Genomic DNA, 20,500 nt, shown 5'->3' with positions numbered 1-20,500 from the left:
CCACTTACTTATTTGTGTGAGTATCAGAGAACCAAAAGGCAAAGGAAGGAGAGCAACATTTATTTCAGCTGCTTGACAGCCATCCAAGTGAAGGTTAGCTGGAAGACTGTAACAGTATTGACTCAATTTAGTTTTGGACAAGTTTATCTATCCAGATGGTGAATCTTGACCTTCATTAACTAAGGATAAAATTGATACAATTTCATTTTAGTCACTTTGGAGATTTGAATATTATACACATAAGAAGAGACAAATTAGTTTAAAGATCCCTAGGTACCCATCACCCAACTTTAAACACTTTAATTTGTAGCCAGTCTTATTTCCTTTCTATCCTACTTACTAATCTTGCCCCTCTAAAATATCATATCTTTCTGGTATGACTCTCAACAATTTAAAACCTCTTTTTCTTGGGGCGCCTGGGTAGCTCAGTCGGTTAAGCATCCGTGGCTCGTGAGTTCAAGCCCCACGTCAAGCTCTGTGCTGACAGCTCGGAGCCTGGAGCCTGTTTCAGATTCTGTGTATCCCTCTCTCTGCCCCTCCCCCACTCACACTCTGTCTTTCACTCTCTTAAAAATGAATAAGCTTTAAAAAAAAAAAAAAGAAACTTAAAAAAATTTTTAACAATTTCACTGTATAGTCAGCATTCAAAATTTTAGTTCCTTCTGTTTGTATGTTTTTAGCAGAATCCAAATAAGTTTGATGCCTTCAGTTGGTTGATAAATCTTTTGAGTTTCTCTTAATTTGTAGGTTCTATTTCATCTCTTTTCTCCTTCTCCTTCTATACCTCCCCCCACCTCTCCTATCCCTTCTCTTCTCTTTCTTGCTATTTATTTGTTGAAGAGACTGGGACACATGTCCTATAAAACTTCCCACAATACGTTCTTCTGACATCTCCATGATGTCATTTAACATTTTCTGCTGCCAGCTTATTTCCTGTACATTGTTAGTTGGATTTAGAGGTTTGATCTAAGTCACGTTGGGTTTTGGGGGCAAGACTGCTGTATTAATTTGCTAAAGCTTCTATAACAAAGTACAACAGACTGGGTGGCTAAAACAATAGAAATATATTTTCTCACTGTTCTGGAGGCTAGAAGTCCAAGATCATGGTGTTGGCAGAGTTGGTTTCTTCTAAGGCCTCTCTCCTAGACTTGATGGTTATCACCTCCCTGTGTCTTCACGTGATCTTCCCTGCACGTGTGTGTGTGTGTGTGTGTGTGTGTTTGTGTATATGTGTGTATGTGTTCAAATCTCCTCTTATAAGGACATCTGTCATATTGGATTAGGCACTAACTGATGGCCTTATTTTAATTTACATATCTCTTTGAGGGATGCCTGGGTGGCTCAGTCAGTTAAGCTTCCAATTCGTGATTTTGGCTCAGGTCATAATCTCACAGTTGGTGGGATTGAGCCCCGTGTTGAGCTCTGTGCTGAAAGCATGAAGCCTGATTGGAATTCTCTCTTTTCTTCTCTCTCTGCCCCTCCCCCACTCATGCTCCCGTTCTCTCTCTCTCCCACTCTGAAAATAAATAAATAAATAAACAATAAAAATAATAAATAAATAAATAAATAAATAGTCCCTCTTTGAAGGCGCCATCTCCAAATACAGTCACATTTTGAGGTACTAGGGGTTAGGACTTCAGCACATGAATTTTTTTTGGGGGGGGCAGTTCAGCCCACAATAACTTTCTAGGTGGTGGTATTTCCATCAAGAGGTACATAATATCTGACTGTTTCTCTTTTGCAATTTTGGTAGCCATTGATAATCAGTGCCTAGATTCATTAATTTATTACAGTTCTCAAAGATGTGATGTCCTAATTCTGTTGTTCCTTCTTTATTAGCTAGATTATATTGCTTATTAAAAAGTTATCTCAACTTCTATTTGGTTTGCCGTGGTACAGTTAATATTAGAAAGTCAAAATTAATATTTGATTATTTCCTCTTATTCACCCATTTTTTAAATAATAAGTTGATTTATTGGAATCCTCCAATATGACCAGTTTGTTGTATGTTTTTAAAAAAATTTGGGCGGGTGGGGCACTCCTGGATGGCTCAGTCGGTTGAGCATCCGACTTTGGCTTAGGTCATGATCTCATGGCTTGTGAGTTTGAGACCCACGTCGGGCTCCGTGCTGACAGCTCAGAGCCTGGAGCCTGCTTCGGATTCTGTCTCTCTCTCTCTCTCTCTGCCCCTCCCCTGCTCATATTATTTTTCTCTTTCTCTCCAAACAAATAAATAAACTTTGAAAAAAAATGTTTTCAATGGGGAGAGGGGCAGAGAAAGAGTGACAGAGAGAATCCCAAGCAGGCTCTGTGTTGTGGGCAGAGTGTGACTCGGGGCTCAGTCCCACAAACTGTGAGATTATGACCTGAGCCAAATTCAGGGGTCAGATGCTTAACGTACTGAGTCATCCAGGTGCCCCTGTTGTAGTTTTTAAAGTAGCCATTATAAACTCTTAAATGTTCATGTATATGTATATGTATGTATAATATCTATTAATCCACTGTGGTTACTACCCTTTACTTAAAGTTGTCCTATTTTTGGCTGATGGGATCCTCTTCAAGTTTGGCTCCTAGGTCCCTTAGACAGGACTGTAGCAGTTTTGGGTAGCTTCCTCATCTGGTATGCCATGATGTACCATGCCTATCTTTTCCATTTCCTTCTCCAGATCCAGAATCAACCATTTCTCCAAAATCCCCAGTTCCTTTTAGTGGAAGAAGTATCTGAAGAGTAGAATCTGGGGACACCTTGCTGGCTCAGTCGGTAGAGCATGCGACTCTTGATCTTAGTGTTAGGAGTTCAAGCCCTACGTTAGGTGTGGATCTTACTTAAAAATTAGTAAATAAATAAATGAAGAGTAGAATCTGGGTAGTAGGAGAGCTCACAGCTACTGAGTTGGTTCCTATGTCTAGGCCTTCATAGCAAATTGAGCCATGAAAAAATATATAGAAACGTGTACAGTCAAACATATGTCCACATATATAGCTCCCAATCCCATTCTGAGTTTGATTTTTAGCTCTTTTATCTTAACATCTGTATTTCCTTTCTGCCACTTCAGGAATCCTGGCAATTAACCAACCCAGTAATGATTGAATAAGAACATCACATTCTTGCTCATTTGCTTTATCCCACAGCAGTCAGAGTAACACAGCCAACACTTCTCCCAAGCTTATTGAAGTTCTTTTTGTTCTTAGAACATACCCCACCAGACACTGTACTCAAACTACTACTCTTTAAAGTCCCTTGGAATATTTCCTCTCTGTAGGCTAAACCATCAACTGGGTACACATCCAGTTTTTTTTTTTTAATTTTATATTTAAATTATTTTATAAATTAAAGGGAAGATATAAGGTAACACACATATCTTACCTGTAAGATATGTACATGGTTCCAAAGTCAAACCAAGTGTGGAACCGGTATCGTTTTCCTATTCTTTCTTGTTACCATATGCAGCTAACAACCAAAAAATAAAAACAAAAAAACAAAAAGCAAAAAAATCCAGGGTCGGGTTGTGTCTTGATAGATTTGGAGGAGGAGGTGAAGCCTGAATCATGTCCTACTGAGCAGCTGCAAAGAGTGACTTAGATTCAGGGAGAAACTGTCTTGAAGGCCTTAGCTGGGCTCAGGGTAGAAAACATTTGTTCTGCTGCCCACCATGTAATTCATCTGTGAATTTTAATGAGTTAGCCTTTAGGCTGCTAGACAGAAAGCAAGCTACAGCATTCTGTAAAAACCCTACCATCTTTACACATTGCTATGGAGGCCAGAAGTGAAAAGTTTTTGTCAAATATGTGGGAATGTGCTTCAAGGTGATGTATCTGAACATGTGAAAGTGATGTGTCTGAACATGATGTATCTGAACATGTGTCTGGACATCTGAGGTCATGTATCTGAACATGATCTCCACATCTCTAAAGAGATAGCATCTTGGAATCTTAAAACAGCAGTTCTAGAAGCTAACTCCTACACATCCTTCCAGCTCAGGGGACCTTAGGGAGCCTTCCTGATCCTCCCTCAAAGTTTCGTATCCCAGATACGTGTTTTTGTTGCACCCTCTAAAATACTCCCTATTTTGCACTTTGTTGTTTCACTTTGTTAAGTGTATAAACACAGTACCAGACCTAGTCAGGCACAAATATGTAATCAATAAATCTTGACTGACTCAATATTCTATCACTGCATCCTAATATACTCCAGTATAATTATCTGTTTATGGGTCTCTTTGCCCTAAATGATAATTTTTTGAGGGCAGGAATTGTCTTATTTACTTGGCACTGTAGTTGTCCACGGTTTGGATGGAATAAGGAACAGGGGTGATACTATTGAAAATTGAATTCAAATTATTTGGTATAAACCCAAGATGCTCCTAAGGATCCTATTGTAAGTATGAAGCAACATTTGGAGGTAAAGTGATGAAGAGTACACTCTTAAACTCTCGACTGCGGCTTAATGCTACAGTCTGACATCTCTGTACCCTCAGACTATGTAAACATAATATGAATGTTCCTGTATATTTTATTCTATAACATTTCACTTTTAAAGTGGTTAATTGTTTAGTCCCTCTGGAATTTATCTTATTGTATGTTATGAGGTACAGATATAATTTTCCTTTTCCAAAATGTGGGCAGTTGCCCTGACTCCAGTTTTTCTTGGCTCCTATGTCAAGGTGGATATGGGACACTGGATATCCTTGCTGATGTAGACATGTAGTCTCCAACCTCAGTTGAGCCTTTACTACTCTACAGGACAGCAAGCTTTTTAGTTGTCCTTAGTGAATGTCTTCAACAATGTCTTCCTGAGGACAAGGAAACAGCTTGTTTCCTCAAGACTCCTACTCATATCTCATTCCCACTACTTTCATTGGTTCTCAAGGACAGAGCCTTGCGCAACACTTCATGAACCGTTGAATGTACACTTAACAATGATTAAAATAGTATTCTATGTTATGTATATTCTACCACCATAAAAAAATCTACACACAAAAAATATTCCATGGAGAACACTGAGGCCATCAGCTCTACACTCTTTCAACCACCACCATCAATGCCTACCCCACATTTACATGTACAAGAACATCCCCAACTACCTAGTTGAGGAAACCCTATCAGTCTCTGGGAATGAGGGGGTTTTTCTCTTCATCTGTGGTCTCCACATTGACCTGGGCCATTGAGCCCACAGTCGCATCACCACTTAACCAAGAATATTGCTCCACAGCAGTGAAGCCTTCTCTAGGATAACGTTTCTCCCATCCTAAAAAAGCCTGCACTTGGCCCTTCACCTCCTCTAGTTACTATTTATATTTTCTTCCTTTCTTATCCAAATTTTCCAAAACCTTGCCTTGTACTTGTTGACTCCACTTCATCTCCCATTCATACCTCAACCCACCCTACTTGAGCTTCCCTCCCTCTCTTCCTGCTTCTTCTCCCAAATTGTTTTATTTGTTCTGGTCTCACCACGGTCTCCGATGACTTCCTGTCTACTTTCTTCAGTGGACATTGTTCAATACGCATCTTATTTCGCTTTGGATATCTGATTCTCCTGTTTCTCCTTTGTTTCTTCTAGGACATGGTTCTTCTCCTTTTTTAAACAGAGTTTGAATTCCTTAAAATTCTGTCTTTATTCCTCTGTTCTTCTCTCCTCTCATCCACCCACGTGTTTTCAGATACAACATAATTATGATGACAGAAAAAGCTCCTCGGCATAGTTCTTTCAAATAGTTTGACATATTTATCTATCTGCCTCTTACTGGATGTCCCACTGGTACTTCACATCCACCTGAACTCAGCATCTCCTTACCTTCTTCTCTTTAATGGAGATGCTCCTTCTGTGCTTGGTCTGAGTTGCTCCACTATCAAATCATTCATGAAGTTCCTGTGGGTGGCTCAGCTGAGCATCTGATTCTTGATTTCAGGTCAGGTAATGATCCCAGGGTCATGGGATCAAGCCCTGTGTCAGGCTCCATGCTAAGCATGGAGCCTGCTTAAGATTCCCTCTTTCTCTCTCTGCCCCTCTCCCCTGCTTGCTCACTCTTTCTCTCTCTCTCTCTCTCTCTCTCTCTCAAATAAAAAAAAAAATTATTCACTCAAACTGGAAATTGGGAGTTGCCACTGCCTTTAATATTACTTTCATCTTCTACACCTGATACCTAAGTCTTGACAATTTTCATCCTTTTTAATTCTGGAATTTGTTCCCTCCTCTCCATCTTGACTCCCATCCCTGCAGATTGCCATCATTCTCCTGGCCCTAACAGACTCCTGCCTGTTCTTCCCTGTCTCCAGTGATGCCCCCTCATATCCATCCCCTATCCAAAATCTAAACTTGACTTTACCACTTTGGGTACTGTGCAGAAAGGATAGGTGGATAAAATTTAAGTTGCTTCTTGGAGTTCTCCATCTTCTAAAAGCCAGAACTCAAGAGTGAACTCTTGAAACTAATATTATACTGTATCTTAACTAACTGGAATTTAGATAAAAACTTTTAAAAAAGTGAACTCTTCATAGTGTAAGTCCTGACCACAATTCTGGCTTTACCTGCCCCTGCACCATTCATTACACTTTGGGGTCCAGGAGCACTAAAGCATTTATTCATCCATCAATGTTATTTATCATTTCTGAATGTCTATTGCTGATGTCTGCTCTTCTGAGAACACTCTGTCCCTGCATCCCTACTCATCCTCTATTACCTAACCTCACCTTTTCACACTCCTCCACAGGGAGCCTTCTGTAACTCCTCTCCTCACCCCTGTGCTGGGTTATATGCATAATACCCCTGTGTGGCTATAACCTTGTTCTGTCCATGTTTCCAAGTTATCTGCATGTCTATTTCCCCCACAACACTGTGAGCTGTTTGATGGAAAGGAGAGTACCCCAAACATATTTATTGATTTATTGACTCAATAAATGAGTGGTCCAATTAAAGCCTATAAACCAAAGTAGTCACAAAAGTGTATTTACTCTTTGAATATCAAGGAGGCTATTTAATTTGGATTAAAATTCATGCTGAACAAGAGAAGTCCTTCTGATTATTAATAATTTCAAAACATCCCTGCTACAGGGACTCTCACAGCATTTTTTTAATTTGTTTGTTTTGTTTTGGTTTGGTTTTTCGTTTATTCATTTTTGAGAGAGAGAAAAAGCATGAGCGAGGTAGGGGCAGAGAGAGAGGGAGACACAGAATCTGAAGCAGGCTCCAGGCTCTGCATGATCAGCACAGAGCCCTATGTAGGGCTCGAACTCACAAACTGTGAAATCACGACCTGAGCCAAAGTTGACACTTAACCTACTGAGCCACCCAGGTACCCCTTGTTTTTAGTCTTTAAATAGCCCATCTGAGCACTGCAGGTCTCTTCCCCATCACTGTGCTCAATGAATGTTTGGGGAAATGTACCCATCACAGACCTAATGCTAACATTGATGATAAATGATATACCACAGATACTAAATTCACCACTACAAAAAGCTGGAGTTTTTCCAAACTCAAATTCTTTGAAATGGTTTTATTCCCTACCAGAAAGATGGAAAAAAAAATTTTTAATGATAATTTTTTTATTAAAAAATTTAAGTTTATTTATTTTGTTATTTTATTTTATTATTTTTTTTAATATGAAATTTATTGTCAAATTGGTTTCCATACAACACCCAGTGCTCCTTCCAACAGGTGCCCTCCTCAATGCCCATCACCCACCCTCCCCTCCCTCCCACTCCCCATCAACCCTCAGTTTATTCTCAGTTTTTAAGTTTATTTATTTTGAGAGAGAGAGAGAGAGAGAACACAAGCAGGGAAGGGGCAGAGAGAGAAGGAGAGACAGGATCCCAAGCAGGCTCTGTGTGACTAGCACAGAATCCAACGTGGGGCTGGAACCCATGAACCACGAAATCATGACATAAGCCAAAATGAAGAGTTGGATGCGTAATCTACTGGGCCACCCATACGCCCCAATGATCATTTTCTTTTTAAAGCAGAAAGCAAATAATGTATCTCAAAACAGTCTAGTGCTCACTGACAAATTTTATGGAAGAAAATAAAATTATAATTAATCAATTTAGGGGCACCTGGGTGGCTCAGTCAGTTAAACATAGGACTTCGGCTCAAGTCATGATCTCACAGTTTATGAGTTTGAGCCCCACGTGAGGCTCTGTGCTGACAGCTCAGAGCCTGGAGCCTGCTTTGGATTCTGTGTCTCCCCCTCTCTCTGTCCCTCCCCTGCTCGTGCTCTGTCTCTGTCTCTCTCTCTCAAAAATAAACATTAAAAAAAAAAAAACTTAAAGAATTAATTTTGAGGTGATAGTTTTCAAAAATGAATAGAAAGACTTAAGAAAGTGGCCGATTCTGTGGTCCTTTTGAGACTTTCTTAAAATGGGGAAGGGAACCTTTTGTGTGTCATATCCATGCTTGGTATTTTACATATATTGTAGTACTCTCCATTCTCAAGAGAACCCTATGAGATAGATTATCCCGTTTTTCCTTGAAACTGAGGTTTAGAGAGCATCTACATTTATGACAACATGAGATCCACATCTTCTCATGTGAGATAAGGGGATTAAGCACAACCCTGTCCATTTGCAGAGTCTTGATCTTCCAGTTACAGAAACCTAAAATTATGAGTGGGCTTATAAAAAAGTAAAGGAAATAATGATAAGCAGAAATGATAGTAATGCACATTAAATGGGCTGAGTGATTATTATTCTGTTGCTTCATCTGGTGCTACAGATATTAGCTAAGTGATACTGTTGATCTCTTGTAAACCATTTATATGAATGTTGGTGATGTAAGAATGTTTAAGATTATCATGATCACGATATGCTTGCGGCTTTACCAAATTGAATAGGTAATAGTGAAATAAAAACATGCTGAACACTTATACCTCATTCTTGTTTTTCTGTACTCTTTTCAGTACGTAAACTCTCTCTGCCTGGGCCTAAAATTTTAGCTCATCTGTTTACTATTAGTTTGCAAGGCATGCTTGAATTTCATTGCCATAAACCATGTTGTTGGGCCCAGCAGCTGCTCTCTCAGTAACCCTGGTCTTCTGAACAGGCTCTAAGAGCTACAGTTCTGACATCTGAAATGCTGAGAAATTATAGATGATAGGCCAGGGAATTGATAGTGCCACTTTCTTACACACTTCAGACACCCGTATCTTTCATAAATTATACGGAGAGTAATGCGTTGTGAAGAGCCACGTTCTGAAAGGAACACCTGGGCATCAAGTGATAGCCTAGTAAGCTTCCTCTTAGGAGTAACAACACCGTCTCTTATTTGGCTCACTTTTCTTTCAAAAACAGTAGGTTTTCCAAAATGGTTGCATTTTACCCTTTTGCTGTGATGTGGAATATTAATTCTGTCCATAAGGATGTCCTGTGATGAGGAATATTAATTCATTCCATAAGAAACATTTACATGCATCCTGCGTTCCTCCCTATGGCACGTCCTACAATTAAATTATCCATCGTGTTTTAGGCTGTTTCTGCCCTGCCTTCCTGATAGAATGTAAAAGACGGCAGGAAATAATGTCTGTTTTGTTCACACCCGAACCCCCAGACCCAGCACTGTGCCTGGGACACAGTTGGCAGGTGGACATTTATTGAATAGATAAATGGGCACCGGCTATTTGTGTGGTGCTATAGCAGTGACAGCTGCGGGTGTTCCTGTGCTGACCTAACAACACCTGCAGCTTCGATGAGAAACCCCCACATCCCTCTCTACCCAGCTGAAGAGGAGGCTGGAGGGGAGGAGGCTTGGTGGAAGGAAGTGCAAAGACAGCTTTTAGGTAATGGACCAAAGGGGCCGAAACAGAAGCAGGTGCTGATGATTTCAAAAGTTACAGAATATTGTTACTTAACACTCAATGGAAATCCCTCCAGTGGGCCAGGCACGGACAGCCTTAAAAATAGAAAGCTGTCAAGATTTATGGCTGTTTTGAGGAAAACAGCTCCAAGAAAAAAAGCACACGTTTATATACCAATATATTTTAAAATAGTGGCTGTCATTAAGTCTGTGCTAGTTTAACGACTGGTTTTGGCAGTGTTTCATTATGGAATAAAACCAGCAGTTTTCTACACATCCCCTCACTAATGCCAGATACAGGCACATGTTACACCTTTCGGAGTCAACAGAAGGCCCTGTTTATTCAGGTCAGTGAATATTTCTTTAATACTAGAAGTTCTAGTTTTAGACAGAAATTTTTTCAACTTAAGGGCCCAAACTGCTAAAGTTCTAGTTGGCTATTCTACTTAACTGTTATTTTTATCAAAATAAAATGCTTGTACATTGTGCATAATGCAGTGTTAATTTTTTTCAATTTTAATGAAATAATTTAGGTATAGGTACATAATACCTATAAATAGTACTAAAAAGCTTGTAGTAAAAACAATACTCCCTTTCTCTCCCTGCTCCCTGCTCCCTGCCCAATGTTCTCTTCTCCAAAAGCAACAACTTTTTAGCTCATTTAGTTCTTTTGGAAGTTAACTCAATATTTGCATACAATAAACGCTCTCTCTGAAGCCTCCATTTGTCGTGTTCCTATCTGATTTGATAGATCCCTGGGCCCTGTATAACCATATTCCTGGTATGTTCCTTTAACACCACCTTGAGAATTCTCTTTGCCTGTCAAAGGAAATTTGTTTCTTGCATTGAGTCTTTTATTTCTTGCGTTGTCTTCTTTTGTCTTTTCTTGATTTATACCCCCATTGTCTTGCTATAATATTTTCCAGTTGCTTCCTAGGACAAAATGCTTTGAGGTGTATTTATTTTTTGTACATACTTGTCTGAAAATATTTATTTATGTATTTATTTATTTTATGTTTCATTTATTTATTTTGAGAGAGAGAGTGCAAGAGCAGGGAAGGGGCAAAGAGAGAGAGGGAGACGGAGAATCCCAAGCAGGCTCCACCCTGTCATCACAGAGCCCAACAGGGGGCTGGAACCTAGAACCAGGAGATCATGACCTGAGCCAAAATCAGGAGTCAGAAGCTTAACTGACTGAGCCACCCAGGTGCCCCGAGAATGTCTTTTTTCTACCCTCCCTCTTGATTGTTTGGCTGGGTATAGAATTCTAGTTTGGAAGTCACTTTGTGACAGATGTGGAAGGCATTGTCCCATTGTCTTTTAGAGTTTGGTATTGCTGTCAAGAAGTCTGATAACTTATTGATTCCTGATCATTTGTATATATCCCATTTGTCCTCTCCAAAGCTTTAAAATGGTCTCTTCATCCCTATGATAACCAAGTTTGTCAGTGACATGACTTGTTATATTTTGTTTTGTTTTGGATTTTTTTTTTTTTTTTTGCTTTGATGAAAACTTTCAATTTGGAAATTCATATTATTCCCTTCTGAGAAATTTTCTTGTATTATTGATTTCCTTCTGGTTTTTTTTCTGGTCTTTTTCTAGATCTCTTATTGGTAAGTTATTAGAATAATTTAATTTTAATTGATTTTTTATTTTCATATTTTTCCATTTTTCATTTCCATCTCTTGGACTTTCTGTTCTACTTTTGGGAGATTAACTTAGAGATATAGTATGGAATTTATATCCCATACTAAATCTCTATACTGTTTGTTTTTAGCTAACAATATGTATAATATGAATTCTAATAAATGCATTTGCCATATTATTTCAATGTCCTTCATTTATTTAACTAATAGAAACATTTATTAATAGAGTAGCCTGATTTGTTCAGTTTAGTTTGTTGTTCAGGTGACCCATTTGATTAGTTTTCTGTTTCACTCTCAAAAGTATCCTGTACTGGGTGATAAGTTACATGGTCACACTATTTACTGAGTACTTAGCATGTACCAAGTATTTTCTATTTTTTCAGATTTTATTTTTAAGTAATCTCTACACACAATGTGGAGCTCAAACTCACAACCCTGAGATCAAGAGTCTCATGCTCTACCAACTGAGCCAGCCGGGCGCCCCCACAAGTGTTATTTTAAGTGCTATGTATATAACAATACATCTATGTAACAACCCAATGGAGTAGATTCTGCTACCATCATTATGTAAATTAGGAAATTGAGGCATACATAATTTAAATAATTTTTCCAAGGTGTCTCAGCTAATAGGTGTTAAAGCTAAGACTTGAACTCAGGAAATCTGTCTGCAGAGCCCAGGCTTTAATCACTGTGATACTGCTTTCTAACTCTTCACAGTCTCCTATTTGGGAGATATTAGGTTGTTTCTGACTTTGTATTACTGCAAACACTGTTGGACTTCCTTTTAGCAAAACCTTTGTGATCTCCTTTATTATTTCCTTGGGAAGGATAAATTCCTAGCAAAACCAGCTTTCTTGATTTTCAGCTCAGCACTCTTTCAACGATGCCATGCTGTGTACGTCTTGAGGATGGTGCTGACTAGCAAATCCTGTCATTACGAGAGGCAGACAATAAGAAAGCAGATCGGGAGAAACAGCACTCTGGAAAGAGCCGTGTCTCTGTGACTCCCAAGTAAATGAAAAGATAGAGAAGGGTGTCGTTATTTCTGATCCTTTAAAACTTTTGCTGCTCTTCTTTTCCTGGCTAACATCATGTGTGCTTGTCTTTACCTTGGAATTTACAGCCTTCTTGACAACTGCCCTCCACCCCTGTCTACTGTCCACAGGAACTTGAAGTGTTCATTAAGACACCATCCCTAAGATAAATCTACAAATTAGCAAATAAGTGGCTAATATCATGGGCTCTGGTTGGCAAAGAGGCAACTTTGTCATGACGTTAGGTCAGAGACAGGTCAGCAGCTCCTTCCTGGAATGATGGTTACCTGTGAATAGTTCTGTTGGTATAATCACCTCAGCAAGTCTTTCATTTGCATGAGTAAAAAAATCCACCCAAGGAGGCAGCCAGAGATTTTCCTAAAATCTTCCTTCTAAATCCAGCTTAAATTTCTTCTCTCTCAGGAAGTTCTCATTGCTTGAATTCCTCCAGCTTCTCTGGCCTGATCTATACCAATTTGCACCATTAGGAGTATAAGAACTAGGATTTGTCTTTTATATCTGATTCAGCAAATATGAATGGAGTGCCCATACATGCCAAGCACTGTGTGAAACATAAGGAAAAGAAGAAGAAAACAAAATATTTCCATGCCCCACGATCTTCAGTAAAGGCGTGCAGCTTCCACAGAACTCACGTAACTTCTTAAAATGAAAAGCCCTACTGGTTCACTGTTTACAGGGCATTCTCCTATGACCTCTTTTAATCTGACTGTAAGCTATTCTTTCATTTCCTATCTGTGCTTTTTATGCTTCTTGTTGAAATTAGAAATACCATATGTATATAATGGAAAGCACCCAAGTGCAAATAGAAGAGACCGTATGAAAATGAGTTAACCATAGGGTCCTATATCTAGAGAAACTTAAGATATTTGAAACAAGAGAATGTTTTCTTTAATTCAGAAGGGAAAATAGAAGTAGCCCACACACAGTTACTGCAATTGTTCTCCATCAACGTATATTGTTTTAAAATCTTCTGTTTACATCTCTGTGTGTGTGTGTGTGTGTGTGTGTGTGTGTGAGCTTTTGGAAAGGAAGGACCCTGCTTATTAATTCTTTAATTCTGACCACCTGGCACAGGGCAGGTTTTCATTTCATGTTTGTCAAAGTATATCTTTATTGGCCTTTAGGATGCAATAAATTGTATAACACACCGTTGATTTAATAACAGCTTTACGTGGGAGGGAAAAAAAAAGAGGCACCACATCTGTATACAACATTTGTAAACAGCTATTATAAAACACATCCTGATTTCAAGAAAGCCAAAGTTTAAAAAGTATGCCTCAGAATGGAGGAAATCCTTTAATTGTCCTTTACTGGACTTCTGGTCTCAAAAACAGAGTAAACTTGCCTCCATTATGTCAGCGAACAAAAATTCTTCTTCTTTTTTTTTCTTTTGGGCAAAAATTCTTTAGTGCTGGTTGTGTTGACTCAAATCATCCTACCCTTCCTTCAGTGTGCTTTTTGAGACCACTGATAACTTCCAAACATTTGTCTGTTATTGTTTTCCTGGATTTCCATTTCCGTGTATTAAACACCTCTGTTTGAAATTCTCCAAGCCTTCTATTGTCTCAAGGGCCCTTCCTCCAGGGCTCCTTTCTCTTACTGTAGCTCTCATTCATCTTGTCCCCAGTGTGGGCACCCCCCAAGGCTCAGTCCCCTTCTTTCTTCAGTCTTCACTAGCGGTTCTCAGCCCAGGCTGCACATTGCAATCACTCAGAGAGACCTTTTAAAATATCCACACCCAGATCCCAACCCAGATCAATGGGATCAGTCAATTTGGCTGAAATATTTAGCACTGTGACCCTTGGTCATGGAACTTAACCTCTGAAATTCAATTTCTTCACTTGTACAATTAAGATGATGTTAAAATCTGCTTCATCAGAATGCTGAATACATTCTTATTCCCCATGATGACTGCAAATACCGTGTCCTCTTCTTTTTTTTTTTTCCATTTATTTAAAGCCTGCAGTTCCTTGAAAACTCAAATCTTTCCTCCTCCCCCATAGCCTCCATAATCACAATTTATTTTGGTTTGTTTGCAAGTTATACTGAAAACTCAAGATGGGCCTATGAAATAGTCTCCTTGCTGATCTTCCTACAAGTTTCAATTCTTTCTCTACATAGCCGTCCAACATTCCAGAGTAATCTTAAAAATTAGATCATGTTGCTTCCTACTTTAAATCACCCAATGAATTCTCTTTGTTCTTAAGTTACAATCCAAATTCCCTAACCTAGCTACGAGGTTCTATGAAATCTGACACTCATCTTGCTTCCCTCCCACTGATCCCCATAGTCTCGCCCCCCTGGTTCTAATCTGATATACTCTTTCCCACCTTGGAGATTTGCTCATGCTGTTCACTCTGCCAGGAATGATCTTATGCTCATCTTTCCGAAGTCACCTTAATAATTACCTACTTGGTGAACACTTCTCTGACCCTCAGGCCCAGTAGTGTCCCTAGAAAAATCAAGTCTTTATATCCCATAAATATCCTTTGTAATGAAATATTTTATCATGAGCTGGATGGAATAGAGCAGGTTATTAACTTTTTCTTAATAAACCTCTATATTGATTGATTTGTTGCCACAAACATGAATTATATTTGTAATGTTTAAAAGTTACTAAGAAGCATGAGAGGGGTGCCTGGGTGGCTCAGTTGGTTGAACATCTGACTTTTGATTTTGGCTCAGGTCATGTTCTCATGGTTTGTGGGATTGAGCCCCCCATAGGGCTCTGTGCTGACAGCATGGAGCCTACTTGGGATTCTCTCTTTCCCTCTCTCTCTGCCCCTCCCTGCTCTGTCTCTTTCTCTGTCAAATAAAAATAAACTTTAAAAACTTTTAAACTTTTCTAGTTATCATTTTGTAATTATAATTGTCTTCATTACACAGTCAGTATTTAACATATGCAGATTGGTTTTGTAATTTATACAAATATATATATATAAACTCCAATTTCCCAATTGAATCCACAATTCCTTGAGTATAGTCTTTTCTTATAAATGTTTGCATGTCATGACCTGGCATAATCCGTATCATATTCCCTAAAAATGAATATAGCCAACATTCTTTCATCCAAGGAAAGTAGTCAAAGCTTCAATATTTCTCAGATATTTTATTTCTTTTCTTTTGTTTTTTTAATTATTTTAGAGAAAGAGAGAGAGTGCACAAGCAAAGAAGAGGGGTGTAGAGAGAGAGAGAGAGAGAATCTTAAGCTAAATCCATGCTGAGCATGGAGCCCAGCGTGGGTTTCGATCCCGTGACCTGAGCCAAAATCAAGAGTCTAATGCTCAACCAACTAAGCCACCCAGGTGTCCCTCTCAGATACTTTCTAACAAGTTTTCTATATTTAAATAAATACAGCAGATTTTCATACTTCTATCACCAAAGTTTGTTGAAGTTTCTTTGATTTTCAGTGGACTCTAATGAGGTTTTTGGCTTAGAAATATTTGATAGAGCATTTGTAGATAGATGCCTGCAATGTTATCTGATCAAGTGAGGTGGATATTTTAATGAGAACGTGTGCTTTGCAAGAAATAAATTGTAACTATTTCTCTATGGATTTAAACATAGGCTTTGCTTTGTAAGTTACAGGAATTGCCCAATGAGATCTTTTGTTGTCTTGGATTGTGTTGTAGTGACTAGTAGGTTTTTGACATGGGGTTTGAGGGCTTTTCTCTTTTCAGTAATTTATGTTGTTGTGGTAGAGCAAAAAGAGACTGGAACTCATTAATTTTGCACATGATAATAGCTATATCCTTCAACAAGTAAAAATGAGTGAAACAGGCTCCAGAAACTCTCACCTCCAAAAATCTAAGGATAACAAAGACATGTTGAATCTGCAGTCTTATAAAAGCAATGCTGATTGATCCCTTCCCTCTTAGGAAGCTGAATTATATGTGACAAACCTACGTTTTGCTCTTTTCCTGTAATTTAACATACCTTGAGGTGGACATGTTTAATTTAGGTTGCCTTATGATAGCATGAATTCAAGTGGATGTGTGACTTCAGTAGAATTACATTTATTAACCAAGGTTACCCATGATGATGGTTTCTAGGCCAACAGCATGAAATGAGGGTTTTTTTTTTTTAAACCAAAAAAGATTATATTGTTGCTATTTCACAGAAAGCATTATTTATATAGTTAAATCTACCTTATCCACTTGCTACTCTTAATAGCTGCAGGCTGGTTCTCTTTTTCTCCACTATATTCTAACAGTTGCTTACTCTGTGCCTGTTCTGCCCCTCTTTCCTGCCCTTAATTAAACTTAATAGACCATGAAAATTGTGTTTTTATTAGGAATAAAAATTCATAGCTTTACAAAGAAATGTACCTGAAATAAAAAGAAATAAAGCGTTAATATACTTAAAGAAAAATTAACCCTGTTACTAGTTTAGGAAGGAAACACATCAATTAATTGGCTAATTAATTAATTTAAAATGTAGGAGCATGTGCTTACCATGGATTTTGGTATCTGTGTCCTATTTTATCAATAGTGGCTTGACTTTGTTCTCCATACTGCAAAAGAAAGAAAACTAATGTAACCTAATTCCAGGGCAAATTGATACCAACATGTCTAACAGTTTATACTCCTAGTCAAAAAGGGAGTCAGTCTGGGAAGTTAAATATCAATGGTAAATACAATTAAAAGAACATAGCCTTTGATTCTTAAGTGGAGTAAAAAAATACAAGAAGTAAAATAAATATGATCCTGTGTGCTTACTTTCCCCGTCTGTAAAACGACAGATATTAGCAGCAGGAAGAATATAGTCCATAGTCTCTAAGCTCCTTTCTGTTTTTTTTTTTTTTTTAATTTTTTTTTTCAACGTTTATTTATTTTTGGGACAGAGAGAGACAGAGCATGAACGGGGGAGGGGCAGAGAGAGAGGGAGACACAGAATCGGAAACAGGCTCCAGGCTCTGAGCCATCAGCCCAGAGCCTGACGCGGGGCTCGAACTCACAGACCGCGAGATCGTGACCTGGCTGAAGTCGGACGCTTAACCGACTGCGCCACCCAGGCGCCCCAAAGCTCCTTTCTGTTTTTATGATTCTCTCTCTAAATACGCAGGTATTTTAAACCACTTTTCAGACTCAAACAGTCTAGCTCTTTTCACTTCACCTTATCTTCACAGAATTAGCAAGTGTGTTGGCAATAATGTAGGAAAGAGCTGGGTTATATACAGCCTGTGGTAAAGTGCAGATCTGAAAACTCCTTTCAGAAGGCGTAAGTTAGAATGTTGATAAAATATTTGTATCTTAGAACCAGTTCCCACATAAAAAAATAATCCAATAATCCCCACACTCTCTCATGAACATTGAAGTGATCTGTTATCACTGAATAAATGACCTCTCTATATGAGCTACTTTACCCCAGTAACTAACCAATGGATGGCACATCTTTTTTTTTTTTTTTTTAATTTTTTTTTCAACGTTTTTTATTTATTTTTGGGACAGAGAGAGACAGAGCATGAACGGGGGAGGGCCAGAGAGAGAGGGAGACACAGAATCAGAATCGGAAACAGGCTCCAGGCTCCGAGCCATCAGCCCAGAGCCTGACGCGGGGCTCGAACTCACGGACCGCGAGATTGTGACCTGGCTGAAGTCGGACGCTTAACCGACTGCACCACCCAGGCGCCCCTGGATGGCACATCGTATGAATAAGCATGGGGAACAGAGGTGACAAATTTTTATTGAAAAGAGTTTTGGTTTATAATCATTGCTGAGTTTTCCATACTAGGGTTGGGAAACCATGATATGGATTATAAAAAGTATTTCACTTAAGTTTTGGAATGCATTTTTCACTTACGTTGATATGGGAGGCTACATTCATAACATCTCAAAAAGTAGCAAAATTATAATTCCAACATCAGAGGACTTACTTAGTCCTTTTTCTTTTCTTCCCCTTTTCTTTTTTTTTCCTTCAAGCTTACTTTGGGACATTCCTGATCAAGTCCTTCAGAGTTATTTGTGTTGACAAAGCAGATCTATTTATTTAAGTCATCTTCTCAGGGATGAAGATGAAATGTTGGTCCCTTCTAGCTCTTTAATATTCATGTATAATATATATAAACAAAGGAAGGGACAAGAAAAACAAGGTTTAAAGATTTTTAAAAATATTTGTTTATTTTTGAGAGAGAAAGACAGAGTACAAGGTGGGGAGGGGCAGAGAGAGAGGGAAACACAGAATCTGAAGCAGGCTCCAGGCTCTGAGCTGTCAGCACAGAGCCAGACACAGGGCTCGAACTCACGAACCTGAGCCAAAGTCGGGACTTAACCAACTGAGCCAGCTAGGTGCCCCAAGAAAAACAAGATTTAAATGCAAGGTCATCCCATTACTCCATAGAAAATATGAAAAGTGGCAATCTGTATACAGTGGTAAGATCATGGTATAACTTTGTTTCTCAGTTGATTCCTGACATGTGATGCCCTAAAAATTGACCTTATCAATTAACTTATAAATAACTTTATTATCAGCATTTTGACAAAATTTCCAGGAATTGGACAATCTTCTTTGATCTTTGTTCTCATTTTTAGTAATCAAAAATTGCATCATCTTAATCTAGACAGACTTTTATTAGAAACAGGCAATAGGGGCACCTGGCTGGCTCAGTTGGTAGAGCATGTGACTCTTGATCTTAGGGTTTTAAGTTTGAGCCCCACATTGGGTGTGGAGCTTACTCAAAATTAAAAGAAAGGAAGGAAGGGAGGGAGGGAGAAAGAAAGGAAGAAAGAGAGAAGCAACAGATTGTTTTGCCACCCTTTTGTCTTATAACTATTAGTATACATATAATGTCATAAAATATTCACCTAAAGTAAACTGATGCTTCTCATCTTAATTTATTGATGAAATCCATCACAATTTATTTGGACAGTGGTGTTAAATCTAGTGAAATGCAGAATCAAAAAGATGGGTTTTTTTTTGGTTTTACAGGTGAATTCATGAAAGACTGATTCAAAACTAATTCAGCATCTCCATAGAAACAGGTAACAACTGATTAGTACAGTCTCTCTCTCTCTCTCTTTTTTTTTTTTTTACTTCTGTTGAACACATCTCTTGAGGTTTTTTTTTTTTCTATAATTTATTTTTTATAATTTATATCCAAGTTAGTTAGCACATGGTGCAACAGTGATTTCAGGAGTAGATTCCTTAATGCCCCTTACCCATTTAGCCCATCCCCCCTCCCACAACCCCTCCAGTAACCCTCTGTTTGTTCTCCGTATTTAAGAGTCTCTTATGTTTTGTCCCCCTCCCTGTTTTTGTATTCTTTTTGTTTCCCTTCCCTTATGTTCATCTGTTTTGTCTCTTAAAGTCTCATATGAGTGAAGTTATATATTTGTCTTTCTCTGACTGACTAATTTCACTTAGCATAATACCCTCCAGTTCCATCCATGTAGTTGCAAATGGCAAGATTTCATTCTTTTTGATTGCCAAGTAATACTCCATTGTGTGTGTGTGTGTGTGTGTGTGTGTGTTTGTACACCATATATATATATATATATATATATATATATACACCACATCTTCTTTATCCATTCATCCATTGATGGATATTTGGGCTTTTTCCATACTTTAGCTATTATTATTTTTTTCTAATTTACTTTTTATTTTTTAAAATTTACATCCGGGGCGCCTGGGTGGCGCAGTCGGTTAAGCGTCCGACTTCAGCCAGGTCACGATCTCGCGGTCCGTGAGTTCGAGCCCCGCGTCAGGCTCTGGGCTGATGGCTCAGAGCCTGGAGCCTGTTTCCGATTCTGTGTCTCCCTCTCTCTCTGCCCCTCCCCCGTTCATGCTCTGTCTCTCTCTGTTCCAAAAATAAATAAACGTTGAAAAAAAAAAATTAAAAAAATAAAATTTACATCCAAATTAGTTAGCATGTAGTACAACAATGATATCAGGAGTAGATTCCTTAGCGCCCCTTACCCATTTAGCCCATCCCCCCTCCCACAACCCCTCCAGTAACCCTCTGTTCTCCATATTTATGAGTCTCTTCTGTTTTGTCCCCCTCCCTGTTTTTATAT

At 38.6% G+C, this 20,500-nt stretch overlaps 1 protein-coding gene across 1 annotated transcript in view; it reads right to left on the bottom strand.

Moving 5' to 3' along the window:
- The window catches only part of CB1H4orf45 (chromosome B1 C4orf45 homolog), a gene marked incomplete at its 3' end in the record, with an annotated part of 101,558 nt that overhangs the window by 16,626 nt on the left and 64,432 nt on the right, over nt 1–20,500 (bottom strand). Inside the window, 1 exon segment of the mRNA XM_030311893.1 lies at nt 16,940–16,998. Coding sequence (XP_030167753.1) covers nt 16,940–16,998 — 59 coding nt within the window.

Source organism: Lynx canadensis, chromosome B1, assembly GCF_007474595.2.
Source record: "Lynx canadensis isolate LIC74 chromosome B1, mLynCan4.pri.v2, whole genome shotgun sequence".
Taxonomy (NCBI): domain Eukaryota; kingdom Metazoa; phylum Chordata; class Mammalia; order Carnivora; family Felidae; genus Lynx; species Lynx canadensis.
This window is presented reverse-complemented; position numbering and strand designations above follow the sequence as displayed.